The 20679-nt window shown below is 48.8% G+C and overlaps 1 protein-coding gene across 5 annotated transcripts in view; it reads left to right on the plus strand.

Moving 5' to 3' along the window:
• SLC24A3 (solute carrier family 24 member 3) overlaps positions 1-20679 on the plus strand; it is a 459014-nt gene that overhangs the window by 436481 nt on the left and 1854 nt on the right. For 2 of the 5 annotated variants that reach the window (XM_022594224.2, XM_089896504.1), the window contains exon 15: positions 1288-1400. In XM_022594224.2, the coding sequence (XP_022449932.1) occupies positions 1288-1400 (113 nt within the window). Of the gene's footprint in view, positions 1-1287; positions 1401-2056; position 20679 lie in introns of those variants that run through there. The other 3 variants (XM_022594228.2, XM_022594225.3, XM_089896505.1) reach the window with 3 other exon arrangements.

Genomic DNA, 20679 nt, shown 5'->3' on the forward strand with positions numbered 1-20679 from the left:
GTGGTTGAGAGTCCGCCTGCCAATGTAGGGGACACGGGTTCGTGCCCCGGTCCGGGAGGATCCCGCGTGCCGCGGAGCGGCTGGGCCTGTGAGCCATGGCCGCTGAGCCTGCGCGTCCGGAGCCTGTGCTCCGCGGCGGGAGGGGCCACAGCAGTGAGAGGCCCGCGTACCGCAAAAAAAAAAAAAAATAGTAATAAAGGGCTTCCCTGGTGGCACAGTGGTTGAGAGTCCGCCTGCCGATGCAGGGGACGCGGGTTCGTGTCCCGGTCCAGGAGGATCCCACATGCCGCGGAGCGACTGGGCCCGTGAGCTATGGCCGCTGCGCCTGCGCGTCCGGGGCCTGTGCTCCGCAGCGGGAGAGGCCACAGCAGTGAGAGGCCCGCGTACCGCAAACAAACAAAAAAAATAGTAATAAAAACAATAATGGCTAACCTTTGCCGAGTGCCGCAGCTGAGCAGAGCAGTTTAAGCACATGATGTTCCTTAATAACTCTACGAGCTAGAGACAATCATATATGCATTTCGTGGATGAGGAAACTGAGGCTTCAAGAGGACCGACCCCATAGCCTAAGGTTTACCCACTGCAGAACCCCTCAAAGTGCCAGCTGCCAGAGGTCACTCTTAAGTGTATGACAGACCCTTCCTCCCTCAAAACCAAGGTCACAGTTTACCTGCCCCACCCTAGGTGGATGCCCCCTGGATGGCCGTGCACCTCCCAGCCCCCACTCTAATTTATGTGCCTGATTTGTGTGGGAGGAGGTTGGTTTTCAGCAAACACAACCTGTGGCTCCCAGCCTTAGCACAGTGCCCTCCACTGGTCCTTGTGAAATTCTGCTGGTTACATTATTTTCCTTAATGTTGCTCAGTTATTTAGAAGAAGAATTGGATACAGCGTAGAGCAGATGGATGATGACACTGAACCATGGGTTCAGTGAACCGTGGGTCGGTGAACTCAGGAGCCCTTTATAGACTGCTGAGTTTATTTCTTTCTATAGGATGCTTCAGAATTTTTGGAACCATAGTTGGTTTTCAAATTACATTTAAGCTCAGCGGTTCAATAGAATATATATTTCATCCTGTTCTATTGAAAGAATGCACACAAAAAAAGAAAATGTGTATTCAACAGACTATTTTACAATCTGTATCATCCTACAGTGATGGATGGCCTGGGAGAGACCCGGGCACGTGGGTCTCTGGCTGTCAGACCAGGGGCTCGAGAGAGTCATTGGGGGCCAGGGCACCACCTAGGGACCACCTCCCTCACTCAGGTAATCTCTTGTCCTCGCAGGCATGGGGGACATGGCCGTGTCCAACTCCATCGGGAGCAATGTTTTTGACATCCTCATTGGCCTCGGGCTCCCCTGGGCCCTGCAGACCCTGGCTGTGGATTACGGATCCTATGTAAGTGGTTTTTCTGCTTTTCGTGGCCTCGGCCACCGTAACTGTGTCTCAGGGCAAAGGAGGTGTGGGAACACTCACGTGGAGGGGAAAACAAATTCTCCTGGTCAGGTTCTCGCAAGGTCAGGCTCATGTGGGAACATTCAGGACTTGAGAGCAGAGCTGGTAGGCGGTTTCTGGGGAGGGCCTGATAGTAGATATTTTAGACTTTGCCACCCGGACGGTCTCTGTCACAGTTGTCATCAGCTCTGTTGTGGTGGCCTGAGGCAGCCACGGATGATGGCAAGTGGATGAGCGTGGCTGTTTCAGTCCAACTTTATGTACAGAAACTGAAATTTGAATTTCAGATAATTTTCACACGTCATGAAACATTATGATTCTTTCGAATCTTTTCAACCAATGAAAAACGTAAAAACCCTGGAGGGAGAAACTACAGTTAGAGATTTCTCTCTGTATTTGGAAGAAAACAGTATTATTTATGCCTCTGAAGTTTTCACACCCAACCCAGTGTCGGGTGCTTCTCTAAATGTGTTACTGAGCGTTGCTTCAGTCTATCTGTGTAATGTGTTTTCAGTAAGTGTATTTTCTGAAGAAAATATGGTGGCTTATTTTATCAGATGATGGTTGTCTCCGAGTTACTTCACTCATGGCTGTTTCAGGTAGGGAAGGTGTGTCCGGTGATGAAATTGAAACCCATGCAGAAAGGCCACATGTTTTTGGTTCATTTGAAGCTACCTGTTGGCAGAGAGGTTTCACCAAAGGGTAAAGATAAGCACAAGAAGTTGGAAGGAAGCAGAACGCATCCTAAGGAGCCGAGATCTCTTCTCTGCTGACTATGAAATTGCGGGATGACGTGGTGAGAGAGGACGCATTACATTACCTCGGGGGGTCTCGGAAGGCTCCTTACAAGAGGTGACTGTGAGTTGAAGTCCGAATAACTAGAGAGAGACAACCATGGGAAAATTGGGGCAGGGCAGAGCAAAAGCATTGCAGGCAGAAGGAACAGCCCGTGCAAAGGCCCTGAGGCAACAGTGCACTTGGCCTGTTGGAGAGAAGGAAGGGGTTCAGGGTGAGTGGAGCAGAGTGAGCCTGGGGGCTCGTGGCCTGACATGCACTTGTGGGACATGCAGGCCCAGATCATGTGGGTGCTCGTTTGACAGTTAATAAAAAATGACAACATTCAAACTGACCTAATATATGGATTTACAAAATGATGTTTTTGATGACTTTTATGAGAGATTCAGCAGCATGAGTTTTTTTTTAACTGTGTTTTAATTGATCTTTCTTTGATTACCAGAGAGACTGTGTATTCTTTTTTCCATGTATTGGCCTTTTGGGTTCTTCTTTAGGATAATTATCTCTTTATGCGCTTTACCCAATTTTCCATTAGAGGTTACTGTGTTTTTTGTGGGTGAGTTGATTTTTTTTTCATTTTTTTCCCTTAATAAGTTTTTTAAAATTTATTTTACTGAAGTAGAGTTGATTTACAATGTTCTGTTAGTTTCTAGTGTACAGCAAAGTGATTCGGTTGTACATATATATACATTCTTTTTCATGTTCTTTTCCATCATGGTTTATCACAGGATATCGAATATAGTTACCTGTGCTATACATTAGGACCTTGTTGTTTATCCATCCTATATATAATAGCTTGTATCTGCTAATCCCAACCTCCCACTCCATCCCAACCCCATTCTCCCTCCCCCTTGGCAACCACAAGTCTGTCCTCTATGTCTGTGAGTCTGTTTCTGTTTCATAGATATGTTCATTTGTGTTGTATTTTAGATTCCACATATAAATGATATCATATGGTATTTGTCTTTCTCTGTCTGACTTACTTCACTTACTATGATGGTCTCCAGGTCCATCCATGTTGCTGCAAATGGCATTATTTCATTCTTTTTAATGGCTGAGTAATATTTCATTGTATGTATGTACCACATCTTCTTATCCATTCATCTATCGATGGACAAATGTCCATTGGGTTACTTTCATGTTTTGTCTATTGTAAATAGTGCTGCATGAACGCAGGGGTGCATGTATCTTTTTGAATCAGAGTTTTGTCTGGGTATATGCCCAGGAGTGAGTTTTAGTCCTGGGCCCTAAGCCCAGGAAGAAGGACCACTTAGCCTAGGCTGACCGTAAGGTAAACAGGTGCTCACCAGAGGCCAGCCCTTCAATGGTCCCCCATCAGTGCTCCCGAAACACCATGCCCCCCTGACCACCTGCTGTCTCAGATATTGCACAGAGCTGTGCTAGCACCCTTTAGACTCACAGCCCCTGAAGGTGCCCTGCGCTTCCCCTGCTGGAGTCTTTCCTCCTGCAGACTCTGACTCAGATGCACATACTCCCCGTCACTCTTCCCACTTGAAATGATGTTCCTCCCTCCAGGTCTGTCGCAAATGGCACTTCATTCAGGACTCCTCCCTGGACCCCACCACCCCCCACTGCCGCCAAATGGGATCTCTCTCCACAGGCTTTATTTCTGCCTCACTCACGGCTCGTCCTAAATCTGTGAACTTGCTTCATCTTATCACACGTTAAGTGGCATGTAAGAGAGACACCGAAGAAATGTCATCCAGGTTGGCACCTGAAGGAGCATCAACCATTGGGTGGTCACAGGATTCCAGATAATCTTCCCAAGATTCCTAAGAGTGCCATTGTTGTCAGTCAGAATCTGATGAATGGACTCACATCAACCAAATTCACGAGAGTTTGACGTATATGCTAGAATGCCAGCAGATGGTACTAACATACCCAAGTGCCAGATAGAAAGCATACTTATTCCCGATGACTTGCGCTCTGTTTTCCTGGAGAAAGATCTTATGGAGGAGGTATCTGGGGAGCCCCTGACCACCTTCAAGTTCACTGACTCACCAGGAGTACTCATGGGACTCAACAGCAGGTCATAGTCACAGCTAAGGTTTATTAGAGCAAAGGGTTTAGAGTAAAAGCCACAGGCAAATAAGATGCATCAGGAGAAGTCCAGAGAGGTCAGGTGCAGGCTTCCAAGTCCTGCCTCACTACAGGGCCACATGCAGGAGATGGAGTCTGAGGCTCTCTGGAGGGCTGGTCAGGTAGACACACTCCTGCAACATGTACAGCCGTGATCACAAAACTCAGATTCCCAGCACAGACACCAGGTACACATCATAAAGCTTGCCAAACATCCTGCCAAACTGGTCCAGTGTGCCCCGTCATTTCCAGTGTACACACCAACATCATCAGTCAGTGACATGAAGAACATTCCAAGGGCCACGTTCCCATCGGCCTGAGAGTTCTAGGCTCCGCTGGAGGCAAGCAGGACTGAATAACCAGACCTGTTGCATTGATACCTTCCCCACGGAAGGTCAAGTTAGAATTTTATTTCTCAGAATAAGCATTGCTACTACTCTATTACAAATAACCACAGAATCTCTCTGGGGTAGCCCAACGAAGGTTTATTTCTTGCTCAAAATCTGCTGCAGTTGTTTCTATCCTGGCAGCTCCCGTGGACGCTTCAAGCAGAAACTCAGGGATTGAGGTTTATTCCATCAGGTGGCTCTACCATCTTGGAGTCCTTCTCCAGCGGCCACTCAGAAAGCCGAGAGGGCAAGGGCACGGAGGATGGCGCAGATCGGTTTTGGATGAGGCCTGGAAGTGGTCCATGTCCTGGCTGCCCCGACCCACTGTCCAGATAAGTCATACGTTCCCATCTAGCTATAAGGGAGCTCCAGGTCATTAGTTGAGCTGTGTACCCAGGAAGGAGTGGATACACGGATGAGTCCTGCAGTCCAGGGTGTCCGGTTGAGGGTGGAGTCCAAACAGGAAGGATTTGCTGGATAACCTTCTGCTGGGGCTGCTGAGCTGCTGCCGTCCGAGCGTCCACCCATATCGTAGGGCCTGTCTCTCTGCCGCCCTGAGCTGCCCCCTCCACTCCAGCCATGCTGAGTGCACTGACGAACCCTGCCTCTGAGCTCCTTTTCCTGGGTCCCGTGTGGACCACCTCCCTTCTGGTTAACACATCTTTTCTGTACCTAATCTGAGAGCAGTATTTTCCACATTGTTTACACCCTCATTAAAGCCTCGCTGCTTCCTTTCAGTACAAGTCACCTTGATTCTGTTTTGCCATTCCTAAGATAATCTCTCGGGTTTTTCCTCCAGTCCACGAATCTGAACTTTACTTTTTTCTTCCTTTTCTCTGATTATAAAAATAGCTCATGGTCTTCATAGAAAATTAGAGAAACTTGAATTAGAGAAATTCTAATTAGAGAAAACTCTAGAGCAGTACCTGCCCAATAGAACTTTCTGCGGTGATGAAAATATTCTAGCCATACTGTGGGATATAGTAGCCACTAGTCCCATGAGACATTTAAGCACTTGAAATGTGGCTGGAACAAGTGAAGGCCTGAATTTTTTCATTTTTATTTTATTTTAATGAATTTAAATTTGTATAGCTACATGACTTGTGGCTGCCCATGAGACACTGCAGCTTTAGAGGATGAGATAAAAATCATATAGTCCAATCCAGAGATATCAACTGTTAACATTTCTGCATAGTTTTCTCTTCCTAGGCTGGTTGACATAGCTGATGTCACGCGATACAGTTTTGCACATTGCTCTTTAAAATACTTCTTACACACAGCAAACATATTTTCCTTAAAAGTCTCATTAAAAACATCATTATTAGGCAGTTTAATATCCTCGTTGTGCCAAAATTTACTTAATCATCCTGCTGCAGTTGGACACGGATGCTGCTTCAAGGTTTCCACGGTGATAACTAATGATGCCACAGACATCTTAGTACATCAGTCTTACAGAGTTTAAAGAGCTGCGGAAATTAACCACAAAACTGTATTTACATTTGAGGCTCTTTCTTTTGATTATTTTCCCAGAGTTGGAATTGCTGTAGAGAAGACGAATGTTTTGGAGCTCTTTACACATGCCTCATTAGTTTTCAAAACGACAATATTCATTTCATTTTATTTTATCCTAATCTCATTCCTGCAGTTTAGGGGCAGCTTCATGGCACCTGCATATTCTTTTCCTTTGTTATTAACACAGCCTTTCCCTTCACATTCTCACCACGGGAAGCTCGGTGACGATGAGCATCCTCAGAGCACACAGGATGGGGCTCGTACATACCTGAGCCACGAAAAAGGTGTTGAATGTCACGGAAGCCTTGAGTGAATTGTCCGCTGCACTTGCGCTAGCCTCACCAACAGCTGTCTTTCATGACTTAGAGGGAAGCTTCAGGTCCAAGCTGAGGCCTGGGGGCATGGAAGGTGCCCCTCCAAACCAATATTTTTTTTAAAAAATTGGTTCAGGGACTTCCATGGTGGTGCAGTGGTTAAGAATCCGCCTGCCAGTGCAGGGAACACGGGTTGGAACCCTGGTCTGGGAAGATCCCACGTACCACGGAGCAACTAAGCCCGTGCGCCACAACTACTGAGCCTGTGCTCTGGAGCCTGCGAGACACAACTACTGAGCCCATGCGCCACAACTACTGAAGCCCGTGTGCCTAGAGCCCATGCTCTGGAACAAGAGAAGCCACCACAATGAGAAGCCCGTGCACCGCAACGAAGAGTAGCCCCCGCTCTCCACAACTAGAGAAAGCCTGCACACAGCAATGAAGACCCAATGCAGCCATAAATAAATAAATAAATAAAATAAAAATTTAAAAAATAAATGCCATTTAAAAAAAAAAAGTTGGTTCAACATTTATTTTTGAGGCAAGATGATGCCGCCTGAGCAAAGGATAGAGAAAGTTTCTGTCATTCAGCCTTCCCCATTATCACCCAGTTCAGCTCAGGCCTCAAGCCTGTGTATCCCGCTCCAAGCAAGAGCCCTGCTGTGAGCACACCCTGACTTCCCTAGGCCGTACTACAGGTGACCCTCTGTCGTTACATGGTCATGCTCGGTCTTGGATGTCTCTTTCCTCTCTCCAAGGGCTCTGCCTCTTCTAAATGCGTGTTCTGTCTGTCATTTCATCTCCTGATCCATCTTTACATCCCATCTTTATCGGCACCGCAGACTCCGCCTGGCTTCTGTGTCCCTGAACCCAGCTCAGAGTGCTGGGTATGGATCCACTGAGTTCAGCAACAATCCACCTGGTTGATTCCTGTTTGTTTCACCTTCCCACTTTCCTCTTGTCAGAGTTGTGAAGAAGTAAACTTCAGCCCTACATGAATTTCAACTACTTTTTGTTTTCTCTAGTGGCTAAAAAGCATGCAGCAAAACGATGAGAAGAAACTATGCTCTAAATAACCTGGAAAATCAGTCCATGAATAATAGATTTTTACCACCTTGAGTCTCTCCAAGGAGGGATGAACAGGCAGGAGCAGGGGACGCAAATCCTTCCAATGTCCCTAAGATCCATTATGTTTATTTTTTCTTTACTGGGATTACAGGGTACAGTCACGGAAGGTGAAATGAAAACCATTGAAAAACAAAACTCAGAGCTCATCCTGGAGGTAAACCAACGCCTCTTACCAGCTGTGAAATCTTCCTGATTGAACATGAACTCCCAACTCCATGAGACACTTCGTCTGCCGTAAATCATGCCCTCTTTTCCTCTCCTGACATTCTCCGAACACTCTTTAGAGAACAGAAAATTAAACATAATTCTCATATCAGTAACACCCACAGCCATGAAAACACACCCTTTTCAGGTTCCAAACTCTAGTGACAGGGTGATATCATGAACACAAAAATTCAGGCCCTATTAGATGTCTGGTCCAAATTCATGTTTTCCATCTGTGGATGTCATAACTGGGTCATCAGTCAGTCTGGTCATTCTTCTGGAATTGTACAAGGAGCACATCAAATTCTGTGGTTGAAGATTGCCTTTATTTTTGAAGTTGAGGGGGAAATGCAGGAGAAGAAGCAGGCCACTTCTGGTTTATAAGCAGCCGTGGCACACAAGAGAGTGCTCTTGGGGGAAAACATTTGGTTGAAAAGCCCAGAGAAAGAAGCATTTATCCAAATGCTTCTCTTTCTGTAACCAGTGCCAGAGAGATCTTCATTCTATTCCAGGGATACCAGCGTCCAATGTAGGCCTCTCTTCTGAAAGTAGAAATTCAATAATCTATAAACAGTTCATGAGCCCCAGGGAAACCAAAGGAGATTTCATTTTGCATATGGTGTGAGGTAGGGATCCAACTTCACTCTTTTGCATGTGGATATATAGGGGTTTCAGCATCATTTGTTGAAAAGGAGATTACATTTTGAACTTTTAAAATTCTCTGGGGAAAAAAACCTAGTTAATTTATTTTTCAGTACTATTCAAAACTTAGTAACTGTTAGGAAGCCCATGATTATATTGCAGTTAAAGCATTGTATTCTAGAATCCATGTTTAATAAATAGTGATAACCTTCACTGTCAGGAAAAGTTTTCATCCTGAAGCAGAGCTAAAATGTAAATGGGCAAGAGGCAGGTAGAGGCAGCCAGGTGAGCTGAATCAGGGGAGGGGCAGAGTAATCAAACCACCCTCAGATCCAAGTGGCATTCTTTAAAATGCTACTTTTTACTTAGTTTTCTGAGATAGTTTCATCTCTTTGATTGAGAGGGCATTCAAAGAGGGTGGAAATCTCTATGAGCAGACCCCCCAAGTCCTGCCCACACGCCTGACTCCTCTCATCCCTCCAGGCACTGCCCCCAAGTACAGCCCACGCTGAGCATCACATAAGCTCTTCCCTGCATCCCTGTTGGCCCCCTCTCTTCCCTACTTTGTCTGACAGTTATTTACCCGGATCGGTTCCCCGTGGCTGGAGCCTGAGTGTAAAACCTTGTCCACTTCGCGTTCGCCATCCACACGGCAGGACATTTTACTTGTTTAAATAGAGAATACATTTTACTTCCTCAATTGCAGAGGCGAGCAATCCTCGTACATCAGTAGCTCCTGAGAGTGTTGCCGTATTTCAGTCCAGTTAAATAATGGATATTCATGGTGGTCATTCTCAGTCATCCAGACAAAATTAAGAATGAAATAATTTCATCAGAAGCAGTCAAGGTGCTGGCATGTAGGTAGACTTTAATTTTCTGGGAAACTTTACTTGTGCAGGCTACCTCTTTGTCTAGTAATGGTAGACCAAAACAGTGGCCCAATTTGGCCCAACCAAGCTATGTCTTTTGGTTTTCCTGTAAGTTAGGGATCGAAGAAAATTGTCCCCTGGAACCAGACCACCTCACAGAGCAGGGAAGGACCACCAGCAAGGACTCCCCTTGTCTCTCTCTCCAGTTCATCCTTCGGGTATCAGCTTGGATGTCCACTGTGACCTCCCATACCTGAGTCAGATGTCGCTGCTGTGTTTTTCATCAGCAGGTACCATCAAGGCTGACTTTGCCCCTTTGTCTGAGCCTCCCGCAGAGGAGTGATCTCCCCGAGGGCAGGAACTGTGCCCGTCTTACTCATTTATTGTTTCCTCTCTGCCTGGCACAGTGCCTGGTGCTTAGAATGTGCTCAAGAAATAGTTGTTGGATGGATGGGTGGATGGATCCTAACTTTCCCATCAGCACCACCTCACTTGGGGAGGAAGACATGTGAGCAGAGCAGAAGGGAGGAACAGGCTGACCTGAGAAAAGTGCAGGGGACAAACAGAGCAGCAATGAGAATAGCTTAACATCCATCGAGTCCCTACTATGCGCCAGCAACTCCAGGGAGGCCATGCACACATGGGCTCATCTAATTCTGACAACAGCTAAGTGAGACAAGCATCAGTGCGTATCGTGCATGTACTGTGTGCCGGGAACTTGGTGAGGAACTGGGAATACAGAGTGAACAAGGCAGGGCAGCCCCTCCCCCTTAGACCGTGTGTCGGGTCGAGGGAGACAGACTCCATGAGGGACAAACACGGGGCTACTGACTTCAGAGGAGAAGCCCGTGGAGATAGTGAGGTGGGCATGTGACAGTGAGGGGCGCCCGTCACTCTGGACCCGCTGCCCAGGGCGGTGGGCTCTGTGCTGATCAGTGAGTGGCCAAAAAGAGTGGGGGATTTGAGGGGCAGGGGGCGCCTTGTAACAAGAGGGTACCCCGGGCAGCTGTGTCTGAAAACAGAAGGAAGGCCAGGGCGCGGGGCGAGGCGGGCCAGGGTCAGGGATTCACTGTCAGCGCAGTGCTGTTCTAGGCCCGCTTCTGCAGGTCAGGCACCCAGGGCCTCAGAGCTTAAATCCCACAGCCAGAGAGAGGCAGAGAGAGGACAGTGAGGTTTCTTCTCTTCACGCTGGGCCAGGGAGAACCGTGGCCAAAGCAAATCGTGGCACAGAGGCCGCCGTTCCCGGCTGGCGCCCAGGAGCGTGAGGGTCGTCGCTGGGGCCTCTGAGTTTGAGTCTTTGCTGGGAGAGAGGACAGGGTCTGCTTATTAAGGCTTCGGTGAGCACTTCAACTTCATGTAAAGAGAGAAGGAGCCGGGAAGGAAGAGAACTCCTGACGCCCAGATTTCACAGGCGTTGGTGCAGCTCAAACCGCCACTGCCTAAGGCTGCAGTAAGCGGTGAGTCTACAGCGGTTTCTATCTGAGTGTTGGAGGAACTGCTCTGGATCCTTCCATGAAGATGATCCATTTGTCCAGGCCCTGGGTCCCTCCGCCGCTTGCATCAGGCCCTTGGGGGCCAGCCCCCGCGCCCAGGCACACTGTAGGGTCACCAATGTGTAACTTCATGCCGAGATGCAGGAGTTGCTTGGAAAGATAGCTCCAGGTTCATGGAAAAGCGCATTTAGAGGCTTATTGGCCACGAGCGATTTGGTCTTCCCTCAGGTCCGCCTCCAGCTTTTCCCGGGAGAGGGTGTCATTTCCGAAAGGACACTCAGGGGCCTCCATCTATTAGCATTTCAGTAACCACGTGACATCTTTCTGTAGCTCTGACATCGGCACCCAGCAGCCTGTGTGGGTTTAATGGCCTCCTCACCCTAGCAGGTAACCTGCTACAATTCTGAAGCAATTTTCCCATCTTGCCTAGATGGATTTCCAGGTCATAATTTTTGGATAATTACCACTGAGACAGCTGTTTTGTGCAAGGATTAGGTTCAGGCATCTGACAGCAAGGAACCAAGGCAGTTTTACAGATTTGGGGCATTTCTTAGTACTTGTGTATTGCTGAGAAGCCAGCTCGCTACCTAAGTGCCCCCAATAAAAACTATTTCTAAAAGTCAGTTTGGAAAATGAGTACTTCTTGTCCCATTTTGGTGACAAATGTCTGTTCCGCCTGCTCCAACCGCAGGAAGAAAGTCACCAGGCAGGCTCCGGGCAGCCAGGGCAAATCTGATTTCTGAGCTGGGGCTTAGAAATGTAAAATGAATCTAAGAAGCAATGAACGGAGGCAGTAGAGGGTGTCTGTCTTTTTCTGTTTCCAAGCAAGAGCCCCCCTGATTCCAGAATCCACAGAGGTAAAAAGAAGTGATCAGAAATGTTCTCATCCTTCTTCTGGTCAGACATGAATTGACTGCTTTCTGTGTGCCAAGCTGGTCGCCATCGCTGGGGACACCTCAGTGAGCTGGACAGACACCGTCCTGTGCTCCTGGAGCCCCGGCCTCTGGGAGGAGATGACCACACAGGCAATTCCGAACCCAAGTGTGACGCATGCTCTCCTGAGAGCTGGTCATGCGGGAGTCATGGCAGCATGTGGCTGTGTGTGGCAGGGATCAGGGTACCTGGAATGCATGTGAGGAAGTGACACTTATTCTGAGAATCTGAGATTATCAGAAACCAAGGAGATAAAAGTGAGAGGCTTTTTCTAAACAGAAGGAACAGCTAGTAAAAGACCAAGATACTAGAAGGTTCTGTGCACGGAAGGACCCGAGGACAGCTCCTCTGCCTGGGGGCAGAGGGTGGGGGTGGGAGGCGGGGAGGCAGAGGGATGAGTGGCAGGAACCAGCTAGAGCCCAGAGAGGCCACGTGGGCAAGGACGCTGAGAGCCGTGGCCATGGAGACAAGGAAGGGGGTGGTGTGATTTTCCCATTAGGAAGAAGCTTCCAGCTACTGCGTGGGGAAAGGGTTGGAGCCAGACAAGACAGAGGCCCAAGACCAGTTATGAAGCATTTGTAGGAAAGAGAGAATATGTGACCTGGGGAAGACAAGCCTGGGTAGGGGTGGAGGGGAGCATATCTAAGAGGCAGCGCCCAGGGTTCCATTTACGACAGATTAGGTTTCATGTGTCTGAGGGTCATCCTGGTGGAGATGTCAGGTAGGCAGTGGGATAAAGGCATCTGAAGTTCAGAGGCAAGGTCTCCGTTTGGCAGGCGAGAGCATTATTGTGGGTCTTCAAGCATAAAGCTCTTAAAAGAAATAAGTGTAAATAGAGAAGAGAGCCCAGAACCATATCCTGATGTCAGGCAGGAAAAAACCATCCAGTGAAGGAGGCTGAGGAGTGGTCAGCCAGAAAGGGGGAGAACCAGGAGGAAGTGGGGCCCGAGAATGTTTCCAGAAGGAGTGGCCACGTGGAGGAAGGCTTTTCCCAAGGTCCTTCTTCCAAGGCCGGCTGTCTGCCAGCCATCACCTCCTCCAGGAAGCTGCCCCAGCCACGTCCACTGCCTCTGCAGTCACGTGGGCGGTCATCTTCCCTCCGCCTCTGAGAGCAGAACTGTGTCCGACTCAGCCGGCGCTCCCATAACCCACCAGTCGGTACTCGATGCTTCTGCATCTTCCTTCTCGTCTTTTTAGCGAGCATTCCTGAATCAGGCTCCTGGTACCTGGATGCTGCTCCAGTTGCCGGACCAGTGTTTCCTTTTACTGAAAACGCTGCCCCAACCCCCAGGGGAAGAAGAGACTTACAGAGGTCTTCCCCACCCGACCCTTGGTTGGCACCTTGCACTTGACCTTGGCAGGAGTATTGACACCATGGACACCAGCAAAATCCAGGCACTGCCAGGGCCCGTCTAAATACAAACTGTTCCCACAGACCTGGAGGGGTTACTGGGGGATCGTTGGGCGACATGGCAATGAATGGTTCTTCTTGAGGCTGTTCTAACAAGACCCTGGGGGCTACCATGACACCACCCAATCCCCTGAAGGTGAATCTTGCCCTTTAGATTTCAGGTGCTGGTTCAGGAAAATGAGATGATACCTGGGGGAAGACAGGGTCTTTACCGGCCCCCCAGGAAAGGGCTGACCTGGGTCACCAAGGCCTGAAGCAGATTCAGTCCCACGGTCTATCAAAGTTTAGATCCCCCAGAGACCACTGCATCCTGAGACAAGGATGGGGTGAGGCATTTATTCGGGGGGGGCGGAGGGAGGAGGAGAGCCCAGTAGGGAGCGGGGAGGTGTGACAGGAAGACAGGCGGCAGCAGCTGGAGGGACATTGGTGGGGCGGGTGGCACTTCCGCAGTTCTGGGAGGAGCCCTCAGGCACAGACGCCAGTACCGGCTCTGGGGAGTCAGCTGGCTCCACCAAAGTGGCAAGAGGATGGGGGCAGCACGGGACCTGGATGGGGCGGCCCCAGGCCTCTGCTGCACGGGCACCTGTGGTTCTTGCTGTGCATTCAGGACTCTTCCAGAAAGGATGGGCGCCAAAGGCCCAGATGCCACCTTGGAGAGTTCTTAGCAGGTGAAGAGAACTCTGGCTTTTTCCCTGTGCCCTGCAAGGTGCAGGGAAGAGTCTAGAATTTACAGGCTGAAGGCCGACTCTGAGTGCAGGCTTGACCCCTTACCAGCTTCGTGGCCGTGTGTGATACTGTGATTTATGATAAGAAATATACATTTACTCTTCGTTTGTAGCACGGGGCTCCTAAAACCCTCAGAATTTCCTGAGGAGAGCTACAAAGGTATCTTTTTTTCTGTTAATGAGGTGACTTTAGGTCAGCACCTAAGGATGAGGACTGCTTGGCAGGAGAACCAACCCTGTGATTTGAGGGTTGGAACTTTTAGTCGCAACCCCCTGAAGTCTGGGGCGAAGAGAGGGGCTGGAGGTTCAGTCAGTCACCAGTGGCCGTTGATTTAATCAGTTGTGCCTCTATAATGAGGCCTCTGTAAATGCCCAAAAAGGACAGGGTTCAGAGAGCTTCTGGGTTGGTGAACACATGGAGATTCAGGGAGAGTGCCTGCCCCCCCCACCCCCGCCGAGAGGACCTGGAAGCCCCCAGCCCTTTCCCCACACCTTGCCCTGTGCCTCACTTCCATCTGAGTTATATCCTTTTATAATAAACCGGTGATCTAGTAAGGTAAAGGTTTTCTCCAAGTTCTGTGAGCCCTCTAGCAAACTAGTTGAACCTAAGAAGAAGGTTCCTTCTTGGAACCTCCCTAACTGTAACCCAGTCGTCAAAAACACAGGTGACAACCTGGACTTACAGCTGGCATCTCAAGTAGGGGGAGGCGGGTACAGCCTTGCAGAGCTGAGGCCTAACCTGTGGGAGCTGCTGCGGCTTCCAGGTAGGTAGCGGCAGGTTAAAGTGCAGGACACTCAGCTGGGGTCACAGAATTGCTTGCATGTGTCGGGGGAACCCACACCCGCGCGCTGGTGAGCAGAATCTTACCTTGGTTAAGAGCTTCACTGCCCTGAACCTCAGCTGTCTCACGTTTACAGGGAGAACAAGCCACCTCGAGGAGTAGCCACTACAATTCAGTGCAATCCTGTGTTTGTGTGTGTGCTCTGGAACGGAAGGGACTTGGGCACCAGCTGCCTTTAACGTGCTGCTTTTCTGTCGGCTTGTTTACTTTCTGATGTCATTTAATTGTTCAAGGAGAGAGATCCCCGCCCTGTGATGTTATACAACCTAAAGTCACGGCTGGACACATCCATTTGGAACCAAAGCCCAAGCAAGTATTCAAACTACCCGAGTCAGAAAATGCAAAGGACGCACCACATGTGTTCCAAGTTATAAACCAAATTAGAGAAAATCCAGGGGCTTCTTGTTTTTCTGAAAAGAATTTGCTGGTTGGGTGGAGCTGACCTCAAAACATACAGAGATTTTAAACTGTAATGTGGGGAGAGTCAGAGTCTTTGAGGCTGGGGGTTTTTTAGGTCCTCAAACAAACGGTGTAGGGTTCAGGGAGCTGTTTTATGAGCCACGTGCACACGGGAAACTAGGGGTGTCATGGTCTCTGTGTGCGTCCCTACTAAAAACCACACATCCACGGAGCCTAACTTCCTGTTGACTTGGGAACAAGCCAGCCTCCTGTTTCCTCTCCAACAACTGCCAAGAGGGAATTGGGGAATGAAAATTCGTAGTTTTGAAGGCAAGAGATAAAAACAATGTTAAATGTCAGAGCTGAGCAATCCGAGTGTGTTGCCTGCTCTCAGAAGGGCATTGCCATGGGGACTCCCTGCCTTTGCACTTCCTGGGCTTTGCATCTCTGAGGCAGAGCAGGGAGACGCCAGTTTGGGTCCACACTGTGTAGCTGGAGCTCCAAGTCTTTTCCAGAGGTTAGCATCTTAGCTAACCCTAAGGTTGTCTGGCTTAGCAAGCCCCCAAGAAACCAGTTGTTCGGGAGGGTTAAGATTTGCTGCCCTCAGGGAAACTTACTGGGGTAACGAAAATGTTTTATATTCTCGTTGGGGTGTGGGTTACCTGGGTACACGCATTTGTCAAAACTCATCCAACAGTCCACTTGAGATCTGTGCTTTTACCATATGCATGTTTGCCTCCACTGGGGGGGAAAAGGTAATTTTGGTGCCCTCTGACTTTCTTGCTTAAAAAGATCAGGCTTAAAGCCAACCTTCACCGTGGTCAGTCTCCCCACCCAGCTCTCCAGTTGTGCTCTTTGCCATCCAGCCTCACTGCCTTACACATAACACACACACACACACACACACACACTCTCTCTCTCTCTCTCTCTCTCTCTCTCTCTCTCAGCATCACCAGCAGATGCTCACTTAAACATACAGTGTGTGGAGTTAGGGGGGCAGTTAGGTGCTGTGTGGAATGACAGAAAACTGAAGACCCAGGCATCTGCCCTTAGAGCACTGGGACTAGCTGGGGAGGTAAGAAGCCGGCCCCCACGGGGAAAGTTAGGAGGAGATCAGCGTCAGCTGGGGGATAAAGCCAGCAGGGGCCCAGTGAACTTGGAAGAGGCAAAGGACCTAGGGAGGGATGGGCAGAGTAGAAATGGGAAGGAGGTGAGGGCCCCATCTGACTCAACTGCGTGTTCCCAAAGAGGATGGGCATGGGGGGAGGCAGTGAATTGCTCCAGCTGGGTAAGGGCTACCAGTGACTGACGGCAGAGAGGGGCTGCCAGCATGTGAGCTGGTGCCTTTGAGGTCCCGGAGGAGTCCCGAGCTGTCTTCATTCTCTTCATTTTCCTGTCTCCACTGTCGGCCTCTTTTCATTTTGCTTGTGTTATAAAATCAATACACACCAATAGCCCCAAACTAGAAGCAGCCCTCCAAGAAGAGAATAATTAAGCAATCCATCATATACGTACGCTGTTAAAAAAGAACTGAGCATATTTGAGAGAGTAGATCTTAAAAGTCCTCACCACAGGAAAGAAAAATGTTTGCAATTATGTATGGGGACTGGTTGCGGGGATCATTTCCCAGTATATACAAATATCAAGTCATGATCTTGTACACCTGAAACTAATATAATGTTAGATGTCCATGATACCTCAATAACAAAATGAAGTGAGCTATCGATGCAATGAAAAACATGAAGGGATACATTAAAAAATCGTATGCTGAGTAAAAGGATCCTGGCAGAAAAGAGTGCACCCTGTGAGATGCCATTTATACGACAGGCTAAACCAACGTATGATGGAGAAGCTTAGAGCAGTGACTACCCCTGGGTGAGACTGGCTGGGAGGGCAAAGGAGAGCTTTCTGCGGTGATGGACGTGCTCTACGTCACGGCTGGACTTTGGGGGACGTGGGTGTATGCATTTCTCAAAACACATTGAATGGTGCAATTATGATTTGTGAATTTCACCATCTGGAAACAGCACCTAAAAGTAAGAGCTGTGAACTACTAGTGAACCCTGTGTAGTGAGATGCAGGCTGAAGTGATGGGGGTGACATGTCCTAGGTTACTTTGAAGTTCATTAAAAAAATAAGATGCTCTGATTCTTTCAACTTTTCTGAATGCTTAAAAGCATTCATAATAAAGTGTTGGGTGAAAAAAAAATAGCTATACACACATAAAAAAAGTGGGGAAGGGAGACAGGGGATTGGGGGCAGGGATTGCGTTGCTTCTGGAACATTATCCAGGGTCTCTCTGGCCAGTCCACCCTGCCCCACAGAAGCATTGGCCTTTTTGTAAACCACACGCAAAACGCCACCTCAAGGGCATTCCTGATCGTTCACCGATTATGTATCAAGCACGTGGTCTGTGCCCAGCCCCGTGCCAGGCGGAGGATGAAATGCCGTGGTCCCTGCTCTCATGGGGTTTGTCACCTACTGAGGCATTGACCAGGGAGCTGTCAGGTGACGACCGTATCAAAGTAGCATCTGGGGGGCCAGGGAAGTGGGCCCAGGCAGATCACGAGTGGATGGAGAATAATGGCCCAGATTTATTGAGGACTTTATACACCGGCTCCTGTTCAAGCTGAACATGGATTAATTCAGTTAGTAGTCAGAACCACTCCCTAAGGTGGGAACTGTATCATCCCCATTTTATACATCAGAAAACTGAGGTCTGGGGAAGTTAAGTCACTTGTCCATGATTATATAGCGAGTGGGTGACTGAGCAGGAAGCTGGGTCTGGAGCCCATGCCCTAAACCAGGGGTCGGCACACTTTTTCCAGAAAGGGCCAGAGAGGAAATACATTAAGTGCTGTGGGCCATACCGTCTCTGTCAGAACTACTCGTCTCTGCCATTGTAGCATGAAAGCAGCCACAGACAATGTGTCAATGAATAAGCTGAGTTATAATAAAGTTTTATTTATAAATGCAGGCGATGGGCCACAACTGGCCCATCGCCTGCATTTGCCAACCCCTGACTCCAACCACCGATAGTCTCCAGTGGCTGGAGGTGTTCATGCTGGCACAGAGGCAAGTGACAGAACCCTAATTCCTGACTGTCACGTCCATGGGGAAAGGGGTTCAGTAAGGTAGCAAGGAACCGATGCAGGCGTCGAGAGCCCAAGTCTCTAACAATGAAAAAACAAAAATACACCCCTGGGTGTGTGTGGCAGTCCATTAGCCAAGAAAGCTACAGAGAAAAAGGTGAAAAAGTGAAAAATACTCAGAAACCCCACAAAAGTTGGTTGTCTTTAGTCTTTAGAGACGACTTACAATTTCAGCAGCACTGTCCTTTGAGAGTTTATGTGAATGTAGACAGGGTGAAGTTCCAAAGCTTTGGTTGAACCTGATTCCTTTTGAAAAGCCTTGGCCAAAGAGAACTGTCCTGCTCTGCCTTTTGCTCTCACTGGCTCTTGGTTTCTTAAGGGCAGGAAATCACTTTACTCAATCCTCGTTGCTGACAAGGATTGGAGCCTGGCGCTCATAGGGCGAGCTGGGCTGGGAATGCAATGGCCCCCTTCTTGGAAGAATCCACACTGTGTTGAGAATTAAGAGCTCAGAAGAGACTCTCTTTCAGTACAAGTCATTTGTGATGTACGCCTGGGTGCTGGCCTCTTTATACTAACACAGCCGATGAGAGGGGGAAACTCTATCCACAGCCTGGCTGAGGGGCCGCAGGAAGTTAAGCTACCAGCTGGACTGAGACGGGGCTGATCTCCCATTTGTCTGCGATGGATTCACCGTGTCAACCCATTGCTTTAGTGGCACGGAGATATGATTTGTGTCCCTTCGTCTTCGGGAGGCATATGGTATGGGAATAATTTCCCAGCTGGGGTTCAGCAGATGGTTGGCTCACAGGGATTGTGTGGGCAGGGGAGAGTCCTGCCCATTCCCTCTGACAGAACATTGCTTAGTGAGATGTGTGAGGCTTCTGGGTCCCCACAGAAAGGGTTGGCTATTTAGGGCATGCAGTGTCCTGTCACCAAAAGATGAACTAACACACCCATCTACAGAGACACCCACAGGCTACCATACCCATACCTGGGGGTGAACTGGGGCAAGGGCGGCAAGAGGCACCTTGAACCTTGTCCAAACCACTCCTACTAATAATCACCACTTAGTTCTGTGATGAAATCAATCAACCTGCCTCATTTTCCTTTCTGTGAGCACAGGTGAGCATTTGACTCCCAGCAGGACAGTGTACATTGCTGGGGGTCGGGAGTAGTCCCCCAACCTGGCTGCAGCACATAAGAGCTTCCAAGAGAACCGGGGAAAAATGAATGTCAAAGTCCCATCCTCAGGACGCTTGGAGGTCAGAAGTGGATTGACCCTTAGGACTTTCTCTTAAACTTTCCCGTGCATCCGAACTGTCTGGAGCGTCTATTAAAATACAGGTTGATGAGCCCTGTCCCCAGAGTTTGCTGATTTGGGAGGTCTGGGTGGGGCCTGAGATTCTGCGTTTCTAACAAGGCTACAGGTGATGCTGCTGCTTCTGGTCAGGGGGGCGCCCTGTGAGCACGGCTGCCCCGAGGCACCCCTCCTATTTCCAGGCATCCGGCCTCAGGACCCAGGACAAAGCAGAAGGGGCATCTTCTCGACACCATGGAAGAAACTTTACCATCTTTGTCGGCCCGTTTGGCCCCTTAATACTCTCTATCTGCTCTGTCCAGTACTGCAGCCACTACTCATATGTGGTTCTTCTAATGTAAATTTGAATTAATTAAAGGTAAGATTAAAATTTTTGTTCCTCTATTGTTTGAGCCACCTTTCAAGTGCGCAAGAGCCCCATGTCCCTAACGGTTACCATACTGGACAGCACAGATGTAGGACATTTCCATCATTGCGGGAAATTGTACTGGACAGCGCTGTTCCCTAAGAATTCCAGAAATTGGTTTTTTTCTTCAGAGTTTGCCAGTTAACCCCACTGTATTACTGTGAAAAACAAACAAAACGAAGTATCAGAAATGGAATGTTAACGCTTTCCTCTTCTTTGCTTGCTTAAGATAGCAGCCCTCACTCACCACTTCCCATGAAGTTTGGGTGAAGGTCACAGACATTTGAATGCAACAGAGATAAAAAGTTTAGTAATATTTTTCAAAATGTTGCTCCCGTGACCCATGTTATTAAATTTACCCTAAAAGTTGTGTGTCGAGCAAGCTGGAGGTCAGGTCCCCAGGAAATAAGAATTAGGCCACACAGGATGGAGAATTCAAATGGCCGAGGGGCAGTCACTGGACACCTGCTGGAGGCTGAGAGGGATCAGGCTGAGGATGGACCAGACAAGGGTGCACCTTGGGTGTCCAGGAAATCGCCCGTCTCTACTGCGGAGCTGCCGTTTGCTCTCCATCCCTGGACTCACTGGTACTCACTGCCCCGCACTCCGCAGACATGCTTTCAGGAGCCTGACTCCATGTCATCCTT

This window comes from Delphinapterus leucas, chromosome 15 (assembly GCF_059928025.1).
Source record: "Delphinapterus leucas isolate spDelLeu-1000000601 "Yukka" chromosome 15, BTC_Dleu_Yukka2, whole genome shotgun sequence".
Classification (NCBI taxonomy): domain Eukaryota; kingdom Metazoa; phylum Chordata; class Mammalia; order Artiodactyla; family Monodontidae; genus Delphinapterus; species Delphinapterus leucas.